Source organism: Xiphias gladius, chromosome 15, assembly GCF_016859285.1.
Source record: "Xiphias gladius isolate SHS-SW01 ecotype Sanya breed wild chromosome 15, ASM1685928v1, whole genome shotgun sequence".
Lineage (NCBI taxonomy): Eukaryota > Metazoa > Chordata > Actinopteri > Istiophoriformes > Xiphiidae > Xiphias > Xiphias gladius.
Window position 1 is genome coordinate 21,070,406 of NC_053414.1, and position 14,002 is coordinate 21,084,407.

Here is a 14,002-nt window from a genome sequence, read left to right on the forward strand (position 1 = left end):
GACGTGTGTCAGTTGGATATTCCTGTTATCAACAATAGATTAATATTACCATTACCATCTCTTATTCTTTTAACATTGCAACACATAAAGGAGCAATACAACTGATGGATAGACATAGAAACATCTGACTGAATTCATACTTTTTGTTCTCAGCTCTAATAGTGGTTAAGCACTTTACCTTTCGGAGTCTCAGGCACTCCAAGGGGGCAGATGATTTTGCGGATGCAATACTCTGAGCGAATGCCGTAGGGTCCCACGTCACGTCGCTTGATGATCTCTGTGGTGGTGATTTCAGTATCGGATGTCTCTGTAGCAATGAGTTGGGATAGGGCTGGGTTGGTATGGTGATGAGGAGGAAAGCCCGAGAAGATGGAGGAAATGCACTCCAGCATAAAAACAGTGACACCCAAATAAGACTGAAGGCTGTCTTTTTCAGACAGACGTTTTGCCGTGTTTCTTAGGGGCAACATAGGAATAAGGAGGAGAGCCCAAGTAAATACAGGAATAAGTTATTGAAAAGAAGAAATTCCCAGGGTTTTCTGATCATCAGGATGGATTCTAGCAATTTTTGGGGAAACAGCAGCTGCATAGATCATCCACAATTCAAGTGAAAATTAATTAACTGGGAATATACGTAAGAAAGTGGTAAATATCTTATATTTTACATATCAAACAACCAATTAATTCCACCCTCAAATCCTACTGGTGATTTCATTCAACACCTATTTCACTCTTAGACTTGCGCATTTTTCCCTTCCTCCCAGAAAGAAAGACATCTTCATCTGATGATTTGAGGGAGTGGGGGGGGCTACCTGTCCGTGTGGTTCCGACAGCAGCGGACGGTTTGACGGCCATGTCGTCCCATCTCAGACAGGCCCATAAGAGCCTCAGCATGAGACTCACACCGGCCAAAGACTTCACAGTCTGCAGGCGATATCTGTAACACAACCCAGAGGTTCAAGTATTATTCACATATAGTTGCATGTAAACAACTGTCCAAGTATTGTGTGTTGTTTACAACTTCGCATCTATACACCTGTAGAACATAACAAAAATATAGCTATATTGAAATAAACTCCTGGAAAATGGAAATGTCTGTGCGTACATTTTACTTAAAATTGGAAAGATTGAAATAACGGTCGTTCTACAGCTGTGGGTCAAAAGACGGGTCGCTGGCATTCCCCGCTGCCCAGTGTCATGTAATTCATTAGACCAGTGCAACTTACTGCCAGTGAGTCGAGAAAAAACAGACAGGGAGTTTTGGTGATGTTGCTGTCCCCTTAAGACAATTTCCACCAAAGAAAAAGAACAACTGGCTGCCATCTTTAATAAATCATTTTAAACGCTAATTTGGATGAGGAAAAGATATTATCTCTGATTACAAAAACACATAAAACAACAGTTTTAACTCACAAAGTTCAAAGTGGAAGCTTATGGATATTTCATTTAGTCCTTTTTAATTTAACATAACAATTTTGGGTTTAACAGATTGTTCTGAGTGTAGAATTAGATGAGAGGACGTCATCCATCAAAGAATATTTTCCTAAAGTTTTATTTTAGAAGAAATATTCCTTCCGCGCATCATCATGGTTGAGGCAGCCAAAAATGAACTTGGCACTTAGGATATGGTCATTTAAAATATCGTGAACATCTACAAAAACATGATCATCACAAGGCCATGTGTGTTGTATGGGGTTTGGTAGATATTCCTTTTCCCATGTGTAACCGTGGGCGGGAAAATATCTCTGGGTTGAAGGGTTGGGTCATTGCACAAAGTGAACATCCTGACACTTCTCCGACCGCTGGATGATTCATGTCTGCTTTGGAACTCGAAGGCCCCGTCAAAATAACCAGAGGTCCCCAGCTCAGAGCCACAGCATCGCTCTGGGCCAAAGCCACTGAGCGATGTCAGAAAGGCAGGGCGAAGACATCATGAATGATAATGGTTGGGTGCTCTACCACAAAATATAAATCAACTTTTAAAAAAAGAAAAAATCCATGATAAACACAGTTTTTGTCCTCTGATTGAGATTTAAAAAAAATTATATTACCCTGAAGCAGCCATTCATAAAATAATGGTATCGTTGAATTCTAGTCTTTCCTTAATTTTAATTCAAATTAAATTTGCTATGCTGCCATTGCAGGATTTTTAATGAAGATTTTTTGGGAGTCAGTAGAAACAAATCATATCTGACCGTCAAATACTGAAATTTATATGTTCCCTTTGAAAATTAATCAAAAATTAGATTTGGGCTATCTGTAATGGAATTTCCCTCCTATACTTGGATTAAAGTTCTGGGTCTCTAACAGTAACTTTGTGTAATGCCTGTTGCGTCAGAGTAAAAGATCCTTAGTTTAAATCTTTGCCCTTTTTCTTTCCGTGTTTCTTTCTGTGTCTGTGTTTTTTCCTGTATTCGTTTTGACTTAATCTGAGGTTTTTTCCCCGCCCACACAAATTAATGTGCGTTGGCTATAACGAACACTACAGCCATCGGTCTTGAAAAAGATGCTGGCCCTTAAAACTCGAGTCCCTCCCCAAGTCCCACTGATCACTGAAATAGCTGAGATTGGTCAAATGTAGAGGATGAATTTTCACAATTTCAGCACAAGGCGGACACTTGTTACAGTTAGGACCATAATAACACAGACGGAATGAAACTTTCAGTAATGATTGTGGTTTGGGTAGGTCAGATGCTTAACTGAGAAAATAGAGAGAGCAAGCCTACCTCCAGGTGATTCCAAACGTCGGTCTGGGTGAAGGATATGGCCAGATATCCAAGGCTGGCTTGGCATTGTAGCTAAACACAGGCACCTCACGGAATCCCCCTCGCCTCGCCAGCACCTTTATGTCGTCATGTGGCAGTACAAAAATACTCTTGCGGTGGCTCTTGGTGACAAACTTGCGGTAAGAAGGAAGAGCTGTGTCCGAGCGTGTCTTCTTGGTGCGGGAGAATTTGAGGAGGCGGACGCGACCCTTTGTTGATGAAGAGTTCTCCTGGCTCACAGCAACAGATGTTACTGAGGTTTTACCACTGGTGTCAGTTGTTGACTTACTGACAGATGCCATGAGCATTGTCCTCTGTTCTTGTGTTACTATTTCACTCTGGCTATCTTCTGACTGACTGTCGAGCCCAGAGGAACAGATTTTGGTCACTGTTGTTTTGGTCATGGTTGTAAGAGTGGACACTGCGTTGCTTTCTGTTGTTGACACTATTTCTCCGGATGCATTTGATGGCGTGTTGGCTATCCTCATCTCTGTAGAAACTACTGTTGTGGTGCTGGTGGAGGTTGTAGTTACCTTGGTTATGGTGGTCTTGAGTGGTTCTGTCGTCCCACTGTTATTATTCTCCTCTGCAAAGTCGTCACTCAGACTGGACTCCTCCACTGAAGGAATAGGAGAGGGTGCCATTCTGATGATCTTGACAACAGGAGTGCTGTTGTGCTGCAGAATGCTCTGAGTATTACCTCCAAGTGCATCTATGTTGTTTTCCAGCCTTGTTATCTTCAGTGGAGGTTTGTAGTCCTGGTCTGTTATTGTTGTCTTACTCTCTACCTCTACCTTAGAAGCTAGGCTTGGTTCTTTTACCCCAATCTCTGTACAATCATTTACTGGGGCCAAATCTCCGTTCACCAAAAGCTTTTGCTGCATGCTGTCCTTCAGCGAAACAACTACTCCTTGTTCCTCAATTCTACCAGTGCTGTTCACCTTGGGCTGGGGACTGTTGGTGAGCACACCATTATTTGAGCTCATTACAGAGTTACTCAACATGCTTTCACTAACCAAGCCATCATTACCATTTACCTGAGGGAGAGGAGAAACTGGCTTGGGAGTGCTAATGCTTTCAGTTCTATGTTGTCCATCTTCTTGCATAATTTCTTGGTTCTCCTCTGGCCCCATGCCATTTTCGTCAGTGCCTGAATGCGCTGAGCTTAAAGATTCTGGGTTTTGCTGAACAGGTTTAGAAGGAGATGTGTTTTGACCGCTTTTTTGGTCACGAACACCAGTAGATGTCCTTACAGAGTCCAATTTCAGGTTGGGTACCTCAGACCCTGTATTTTCAATATGTGCAGCTTTGGTAACATCTGATGGTACACTGGCTGCTTGTTGCTCTAAAGAGCTATGAGTTCCCTGTGCTGTTATTTCTTCTAAATTGGGCAGTTTGACACCCTCTTGCCCTGAAATGTCTGAATTGGTTTCTTTTGGCCCCGTAGTCCTTTCCACTAAGTCTGCCTCCGGTTCCTGAGGCAGGGAGGTGGTTTGGTTTTGTGGTGAAGCTGAATCTCCACCTGTACCTGTACTGCAACTGTCTTTGGGTATGGAGCCCAGATCAGGAGAAGGAAGAGGAGGAGTGACAATATCCTCTGTAGTTTTAAAGAGTTCAGCCTGACTCTCCCCTTCAACTTCTCCTGGCCCTGGAGTTTGTGTTGTGGAACATTTCTCCTCCACTTTCACAGCATTGCCCAGCGCGAGCTGTGTCTGAGCAAGAGTATGGGGCTTGAGTGGTGACCGTGGCCGGACTGGAGTGCTCAGAGCAGGGGTTGAAGAGCATGAAACTGGTTTAGGAGTCTGGGGTTTGGAGGCAGACACTTGCTGCCTCTGTTTCTCTTCAATAATGTGCTGCTTCACTCTGCGCTCCAGCAGGCTGTCCAGCTTGGAGGACTTGACCTTCTTCTTGTAGGCAATGCGGGTGAGGAAGCCCTTGCTGACATCCACTACATCGTAGTTAAAGGGCCGATGAGGGCCCTCTGTAGGCTCCTCCTTCATGGAAGCCTTATCTTCCTGAATACTGGATCCTGGAGAGGAAATTAATTTAGATTTATATTTGCCTTGATAAAAAAAAACAAGATACTTCTTCACACTCTCTTTAAAATTTCTCGATTTCTCATCACGTTGGAGACAAGTTGAAAAAGCTTCTGCAGTATACTCAATATTAAATTGGTAATACTTGGTAAATAAATTGACAAATTTGACATGGAACACTACTCATACTGCACATGCAATTAAATACAATGCTATTAGACACTAAGTCGCACTCTGTCATACTTTGCTCTTCATCTGATTGTGACTCTGTGGGGTCGACCATCTTTGCAGGTGATTCATCTAATGACAATTCCTCCGCCTCTTCTTTTTCCTCCACCCCTTCTTTCTTTTCCTCTTCCATCCTCTCATTAATCTCAAAATTTTCAACAGACAGCAGATGATCTGTTGCAGGTTTGGAGAGGCTAGATAAGCCTTCATCTTTTGCTTCACTGCTTAAAGCAGCAGCTCCCTGAGCTTCTGGTGCAGCTATACTGGGTCGTCGACTCAAGTCCAGCAGGGTACATTTCTTGCCAAGTTTAGCGTCTTTGGAAAACAGAATGAGAGTGAGAGTTAAGAATACAAACTCTATGTGAGGTCTTCGATTGAAGATATAATACACAACTCAATGACATCAGACAGACAAATCAAAAAAGAGACTTAATTCATTGAAGGCCAACTGACACACGATGACATCGTTGAAATTACTAAATGAGAGACTAATTCCCTGTCAGGGTCAAAGAGACTTTTAATTTGGGAGAACCAAATTCCAAATAATTAAACACCACATTTTAGGCACCAAAGTTTCCCGTTCCAGACCTTCCAGTTCTTTGCGGTAGTTGACATTGGTGTTGCCAGGAAGCTTGGGGACAAACCGCTGCACATAAGTCTTACTGATCCAACTCCAGCCTCCGTAGCCTGTAACGCGATACTCCTCCCCTTTCTGCTTCCACACCTTCACATAAGATAAGAAAGGAAAAGTGAAATGAGAAAATTAAGGATTAAAAAAAACAAGATGCGAAAGGTCAAAAGGAGAAAAGTGAATTGGGAGATACACAAAGAAGTGGTGGGAAAGGAGAGAGCGAAGGTATAAACAGAGATTAAAAGTTTAGAGGTTATTCACTCACTGATCACTAATTGCTGAGGGAAATGACTCACAGCAAAGCTCAACTTGCTGCATCAAAGAGCCCTTGATGGTCACTCACGCACTCACGCACAACATACAAACTGGTGTTTCCCACTGCAATGACTCAGTTTTCCAGGCATTAATGTCTCAACCTAGAAGCAGACTAGACTGAAACATTATTACCGTCCTCGCATTATCATTATGTGTTTAATGCTGTGGTGGTGCGGGCAACAGCTCTACAATAGTTAGGATGGCCGTATGTTACAAAATCAACAGTCCGGTCAGTCAGTGGCTGTCACAGGATGCTCAGAACTGGTGGGGTGTACGACACATCGACATTTTGTAGTTCTATAGCCACATTAAAATTTATATTAACACTAAGGACAGCCATCCTGGACATCCAAGTGTCTGTATGCACTGTACAATGTAATTTACTGTACATGGTGAAGTGGATTATTTTGGGTGGTACATACAGCTAGGCTGTGATGTTAACATTAAAGAATGCCAGGCTTGCTGTCTGCAGTCAAATGAAAGGACAGAGAAGAACGCTGAGTGTATGCCCTTGAGCAGTCTACATTGCTTGTTACCAGAAGGTCATCCTGGTCTAATTCCAACGAAAAGTTGATATTGCTGAGCTTTGGGCCTACCTGGTGTTTAATTGGGAAGGTGTACTTGACCCAAGTGGCCTGTTGCATCGTTTCTTCATCCTCCAGCTTCTTCTCCCTCTTCTTCACTTTCTCCTTTTCCTCACGCTCCATGGATGTCATGCGATTTAACCTGAAAACATTTTAAATTGTAATGCAGTATAGCCTGCAGCTCTGAAAATTAAAATCGCTTGTATTTAGGCTAAGAGTGGTGATTACTTCAAGTAAGTTTTTCGGGCCGTATGTTAAATGTCACATTCATAGGGAGTTTCATAGACAACATTATGATTTGTTACCTTGCAAAAACCTACTGTTCGATGGTCAGTTTGGAACAACCATTCATATATTTTCAACCCTCAAGTCAATCATTCAGCACTGTGGAGTTTACAAATACACTTACTGTATGACAACCTTACAACATTAATAAGAATTTTTCTTGAGCGTAATCGGAAAGCTTACTGAGTGAGTATAAAGCGCTGATTAAAGCTGAGAAGATGGTAGTTGCTCTTGGAACAGTCCCATGAAACACACACACTTGTCCTAAAAGTTGCTGAACTGCAACTTGTGGAGTTCACTCTCTCTACTTTGATGCTCCCAGTTCAGTCTCTCTCACACACACACACACACACACACACACACACACACACACACACACACACACACACACACACACACACACACACACACACACACACACACACACACACACACACACACACACACACACACACACACACACACACACACACACACACACACAGGGCCTGACCTTGGGAAATCTTGGATAATCACTTCTTTAAAGGGGTGTTGTGGTGTTGAAGCAGTAGTAGAGGCAAAGGTGGGTGGTACTGGTAGTGGGATCGCAGTCTAAATATTATGCCTCACAGCTAGGGTGGGCCTTTTGATCTGATCTGGTTATGATCGCCTCTGCCCGCTAAACTGACAACACATCCCGTGTGCATTCACTGAATGCTTGTTTGAGTATTTAACTTTTTTTGAAGTATTTGAAAGTGTTGCATTTAAACTGAACTTGTGGATGTTTCACAGAACTATTATTTTGTTTATGTGTGTTTGAGAAATTATATCAGAGAATAAAAGCACGGATTTATGAATGTGTAGTGTGTATATAGTATGGCATATATACTATGTGTATACCTGGTATGGCCCAGTGAGTCCTTCCAGACAGGCAACATAGCCACAGGTTTAATGGCACACTCCAGAATGGCCAGGGCCAGCGCAAACTCTCTGGCCTTACTGCACATCTGAACTGCTTTGATCCAATTGGTCCTACAAAACAAAGAAAAAGGACATACAACGTTCAACTTCTCAATTTATTCTGGGTACTCTCACATTTATTCTACATTTGCTTTTAAGTGGTCAGTCTGGTCATGGTATGCTTTTACTTTTAGTAAGGACGCCACAGTTCTGACATTGCTTTCATGTCTACACATAAGATGATAGATTAACTGAAAGGTGTCAACCTCGCTGACAAACTAAAGCACTAAAACAAATACCCACTGAACATTTCTGAGTGTTAAAAATCAAACAAATAACATGCATATGTACATACAACACAGATAATCTCTATATCCCAGTCTTCTACTCTGTTCTGTACCTGTGTGAGGCCCAGTTGGGGTGCATGAAAGGTGCTGGAACATTGTTCTCCAGCTGGATGATGGTAAGTCTCAGTGTGGAGATGGTCAGAACCTTAGAGCCATGAATAGACCCATTCCACTTAAATTCTCCTGCAGGTGTCATGCAGAACTTGTGTGAGAGATGCCGCCTCTTGTCATGGTCCTGATGAAAGACAGTTTAAGTGGATTTTAGCCAGAAGTTGAGTTTAGGAATCTGAAAGACCAGGGGCAGTTCACTGTCAACTGCCCCCTTCATCTGTCAAATAACTGTTCCAGTTTGACGTGTATCCTGTCACAGGGCTAACATAGACAGACATTAACACCTGTGGACAATTTATAATCTCCAATCCATCTGACTTGGATATCTTTGAAATAGTGGAAGAAACCCTTGTAATGACGAGAAGAGTTACAAACCCACAGAGGTCTAGCAACCACTGAGCCACACTGCATTATTTTTGTATTTATGAACATTCAAATGGCAACACAACAAGTTGTTACGCTACTTGCCTCTCTGTGCTGGTGCTTGTTAAGGGCCAGGGCATTGGCGCTGTACTGGTTATGATAGACGCGGTACTTGCCCTCCTGGCCAAGCTTGAAGTATTGGCTGTGGGTCCCCTTCATCACCACCTCCTTGCTGCTGCGCGTGCTGACACGGGTGACATCACCCTGTGCGTTTACTACTAGTACCTATAGAGGTAAGAAAATCCAATGAGAACTCATTTCAATTGGTTTCTCTGAGTGAGATAGCATCCCCATCACTGACACTGGTATAGCAACTTTGAAATGAGCTATAGTTTCCTTGTTCTTGCTCGACCGATTGCTCAAATGTTGTTCCTCTGGGTGATGAGCTAGTCACGAATGATGTTCATGAGGCAAAAAATAGTCAGTTAAATCTACCGTGCTTCCTTTAGGCTCTTATCTCAATACATACATTGACCTTGCCAGTGCACCTGTGTTAGACACTTTGCAAACATTTTTCATATATTGTCTGAAAGAACAGAATTATTTTCATCCATGGTCCTCACCTCTTTGCCCTCTTTAAAGCCTTTGTTGGCTTCATGGACCGCAGCAGCCACCTGTTGGTTCTTCAGCTGGCTCAGCTTGCTGTCTGGGTTCCTCAGTCGCGTCACCATGCGAGTTGCTGAAGACTTCTTACTGTTGAGACCTGTCGTCTCACCGTTGGGTGAGTCTTTACTGTCCCCTGGAAATGCAATGCCCGTTTCAGTCAAAGACGGAGGAAGGCAAGTCACACACAGTATTAAACTGTACTTGAATTAAGGTGATATAATGTGCAGAGATTATTGAAAGAGAAACTCCCTTAACAGCAATTTCATATCATAACACAGAGCACATGTGTAATGTTTTTCTTTCTATGTAAAATGTGCTGCTAGGCTGTTTTAAGGCCTGTTAACTGGGATGTACGTTCTGTAGATGACTAGTATGGAATGGCAGACAGTTATCCAAAGCTTTTTCTGGCATCATTTAGGGGTTGCAAGGACAGTTTCCAACAGTAATATAAATAACTGCAGAGGATAGCTATTACATTTCAACAAAAGAAGATTTAATTATGATGGTTTTTTGTCAGACCTGTGTCATCGAAGCTTGCCAGGGATGACTGGGAGGACTTGTCAGCCAGGTCTGGTGGTTCAGGGCCCCTGGGAGGGACCCCAGCTCCCACGCTGCTGTTACTGTTCTCCTCGCTGGTCTGGGAGGGCTGGCTCAGGCTAGGGATTCCATCTCCACTGACAGAATCTGATGATGGGTTTTGTGCTACATAGACAAGAAAATCACAAACAGCATTGACCGTTAGATAAACGATACTTGCATGTCTCAACTGTGCTGTCATTAGTCATCATCTGAGACATCTTTCACGGATTGTTTGCCCAGCAAAATGCAAGGTGTTAGCCCACACTGAAATTACAGAACTAGAAAAAAAAAAAAAAAAAAAAGCAAAATTGTATCATCAAAGATGTCAACACTGACCAATAAACATGAGGTTCTGCACAAATAGAAGCTCAGTCTTAGTGAAGACAAACACTTTTTTTTCAAAGAACTGAAATAGTTAATAGCTGAGACTGTGGCTCCCTCTACTGATAAGGCATGTGTAATGCAAGCACCAAATAACCAGTTCAAGTGGAGAAAGCAATGAGCGACCAGTCTGGGCAAGGCAAGGCTTGTGCACAGATGACCACACTGACCACAACAACCAATGGTGCTCTGTAATTTTTAAGGATGAATATGTGCAGGTCATCAGTGAACAGTTTTTCAACAAAGGCACTGCCTTAACACAAAACCTATTTAATCAAAAGGCGCCGATTACAAGCAAGCAGCCGAAGAACAGTTATTTATAAGAACTAGGAAATGCGATCAGTGTCCTCAGTTGACTGAGGCTGTGTTTGTCTAGTCATGCTGATTGCAGTGACAATGCCATCTGACTGCAAATCAATTGATGCAATCAGCTTCTAATCTCTTTGGAGAAAAAGAGAGCATGAGGAATTAAGAGTTCAAGTGCAGAATGGCTGAAAGTGTTTCAAAGCTGAAACTGGACGATTGAACACAAAAGCCAGCAGATGGAATCAGCCACATGCAAGAAGAGGCAGGTTGGGAAATGGTCAGGAGGAACATCAAAACACTGAGGGTATATGGTAGAACAGACAAATCACAGGTGATGTTAGGGGTATGAGATTCATCACACAATCTGGTAAAGTTGCAGACTGTGGCAGTAAAGCAGATCCCCAAAATGAGCTTAACGGGGGCAACTTCAACCTGAAATGTCCTTGTATACCTTCTGTGTTGTTAGAGACCTCCATATGGGAACACCCCTCTATCCGAACCTCTATGGTGGAGGCCGGGGGCTTTGGAGCCTCATTGGCCAGGCTAGAGCTCACGATGGTGGTTTGTGTTGGAGCAGAGGTTGCTGGAAGTACCGGTCCATCTGAGAAGTTACTGCCACTACTGCCTTCTTGGCCAGTGGGTGGAGCTTCAGCGACTACAGATGAACAGCAGCAATGTTGCAAATATTGTAGATTTTAGTTGATATTGCATATATAACTTGGAGAGGAGCAATGATGGTTGAGGCTGATAAATGTGGTCAAATCCCAAAATCATATGACATCAAACACCAATAGGTGAAAAAAAAAAAATAATTCATTTAATTTCAGACATTGTTGGAAAAGCTACATACAGTTGTGCTCATAAATTCACATACCCCTAGCAGAGTTTGTGAAAAATTGGCAATTTTTACAGAAAATATGACTGATCATGCAGAAAATTATTCAAAGGTGAAGCCATTTATAATCACATAATTGTGTGTGCCCTTTTTAAATCATAATGATAAATGACATCACCCAAATGGCTCTGATCAAAAACTTACATACTCATGAATGTTTGGTCTGATAATATACACACAAGTTTAAATGGTTATTAATGGTAAGTTTCCACAGTATATACTTCCAGTATAAATACAGCAGTCAATGTGTTTCTCTTCTCTTAAGATTCCCCTGCCCCCTTTCATGCAGAGCTTGACTCACAAAAGAATTGTCAAAGGACCTGTGAGAAAAGGTAGCTTAACTTTATAAATCAGGAAAAGGATAAATAATGATATCCAAAGATTTGAAAATGCCGATCAATAGTATTCAAATTCTTATAAAAGTGGAAAATATGGGTTCTGTTGATATCAAGCCACGTTCAGGTAGACCGCAACTGCCAGGAAAATTGGTCTGGATGCAAAACCCAAAAAGGCTTCAGCTGAAAATCCAGGCTTCTCTGCAAAAAAGTGGTGTGGCTTTTTTAAGATGCACAATAAAGTGGTATTTGAACAAAAACGGGCTGCAGGATCAAGTTGCCGCGCCAACGCCACACAACAGCCCGCTAACAATTTGCCAAACAGCACCTTGAAAGGCTTCAAAACTTCTGGAACAAAGTCACTTGGAGTAATAAGCGTAAAATTGAACTTTACGATTACAACAATAAACGCTATGTTTGGAGAGGAGTCAGCAAGGCCTATGACAAAAAGGACTCAATCCATACTCTGAAGAATGGAGGTGGATCTCTGATGTTTTGGGAGTGTGTGAGCTACAGCAGCACAGGGAATTTAGTCAAAATTGATGGCAAGATGAAAGCAGCCTGTCATCAGAAAATACTGGAGGACAATTTGCATTAATCAGTCTGAAGCTGCGCATGGGACACACTTGGACTTTCCAATATGACAATGATCCAAAACACAAGGCCAAGTCAACCCTTCAGTGGCTACAGCAGAAAAAATTGAAGGCTCTTGAGTGGCCATCACAGTCTCCTGAGCTCAGTATCATTGAGCCACTCAAAGGTGCAGTTCATGCAAAACAAACCAAGAATTTACGGGACCCGGAGGCTTTTTGCTAAGAAGAATGGGCAGCGACACCACCTGAAAAAATTCATGGCCCTGATCCACAACTATCACAAAAGACATCATTGATGCTAAAGGTCGCAATACACAGTATTAAGAACTATGGGGTATGCAGACTTTTGAACAGGGACCATCTCATTATTTTCTTTATTGCTTTTTTGTTAAATGATTGTGCTATTCTGTTATGCCCTATACTTTAATTTAAATCCCATTAAAAATAAAAGTATTTTGCCTGATCACTTATGTTTTTTTTTTAAAGGATGATAAACATATTACTAATTCTGACAGGGTATGTAAATTTATGAGCAGAACTGTATATTACCTTAAAAATGTATCTTAACTTTTAGGGTTACTTAAATTTGCTTTTTAAGATTAATGCAATCATGCATTTATGGGAATACATATAGACATTTATATTCATTATGCTCACAAGGCTTATTACCAAACCTGTAAAATTTAATCTCAATTCGATTACGCTGAGAAGTTTGCTTTTTTTTACTGCTGCAAATGTAATACATCTAGTTATTCTGTACAAGAGCCTGTTTATTGCACTGGGTATTACATAGCCAGCAAGACACCGATATAAATTAACAGATGTGCCGTGTAAATGCCAAACTCTTGAAAAAGAGGACAGCATTTCTACTTGCTCCAGCAGCCAAATAACTGCAGATTTGATTCTTAAATCAATAACTAATTACACTTTCGTGATGATGTCCTTTTTCCCCCAAGGGCTTGAAAACAGAATAGAGTGAAGGCACTGAGAGTTCGAAAAACAGCTTTTCAGGTTCGATGTTACCTTTTTTATGCTATTTTCATCATTACTTTTGGCTACATATTTGGTCATGTTTTTCTGAGTATTCTGTAAAAAATAAACATCATAATTACCTTCAGTTTTGACACCATCCTTTTTCTCCTCTGTGGCCTCTTCGTTTGTCTCCTCCTCCACCTTTGTCATATCTTTGACCTTGCCCTCCTCTTGTCCCTCGTCTTTCAGCTTGACGTCTCTGTCTTCCTTCTCCACATCTACCCCCTCCTTTTCCTTCTCCAGCCGCGCTTTCTGGGCCTCCTCAGCAGCTCGTCTTTTCACCTCCTCCAGCTCCTCCTCCTTCTTAGCCCGCAACCGCTCCAGGATCTCCTCTGGATGAAAGAGGAAGAGGACAAAGAGGCAATACGATAGTTGTAAGACAAAGGAAATGAAGGGCTAAGCCTATAACAACCCCAAGAAGAAGTGACTGACAGGAGGGTTTTCATGATAATCATACTCAGTGATGTGATCAGTGATGCACAACAAGAAAAAATACCCACAAAATAATCAATTTGACAGTACAATATGTCCAAAAAGGCATAATATTGCGAGATAATCAGAACACACTTTACAAAATGATCTTGGTCACTCAACAGTGATGAACTATCTCT

At 41.9% G+C, this 14,002-nt stretch overlaps 1 protein-coding gene across 5 annotated transcripts in view; it reads right to left on the minus strand.

The window, feature by feature from the left end:
* Positions 1–14,002, minus strand: part of LOC120799754 (nucleosome-remodeling factor subunit BPTF-like) — a 47,003-nt gene that overhangs the window by 23,648 nt on the left and 9,353 nt on the right. For 4 of the 5 annotated variants that reach the window (XM_040145093.1, XM_040145092.1, XM_040145094.1 and 1 more), the window contains exons 5-17: positions 13,472–13,723; positions 10,988–11,191; positions 9,790–9,972; positions 9,228–9,403; positions 8,710–8,889; positions 8,184–8,365; positions 7,724–7,855; positions 6,572–6,701; positions 5,618–5,753; positions 5,045–5,344; positions 2,727–4,794; positions 813–937; positions 179–307 (exon numbers count right to left, since the gene is read on the minus strand). In XM_040145093.1, the coding sequence (XP_040001027.1) occupies positions 179–307; positions 813–937; positions 2,727–4,794; positions 5,045–5,344; positions 5,618–5,753; positions 6,572–6,701; positions 7,724–7,855; positions 8,184–8,365; positions 8,710–8,889; positions 9,228–9,403; positions 9,790–9,972; positions 10,988–11,191; positions 13,472–13,723 (4,197 nt within the window). The remainder of the gene's footprint in view (positions 1–178; positions 308–812; positions 938–2,726; positions 4,795–5,044; positions 5,345–5,617; positions 5,754–6,571; positions 6,702–7,723; positions 7,856–8,183; positions 8,366–8,709; positions 8,890–9,227; positions 9,404–9,789; positions 9,973–10,987; positions 11,192–13,471; positions 13,724–14,002) is intronic. The other variant, XM_040145095.1, reaches the window with a different exon arrangement.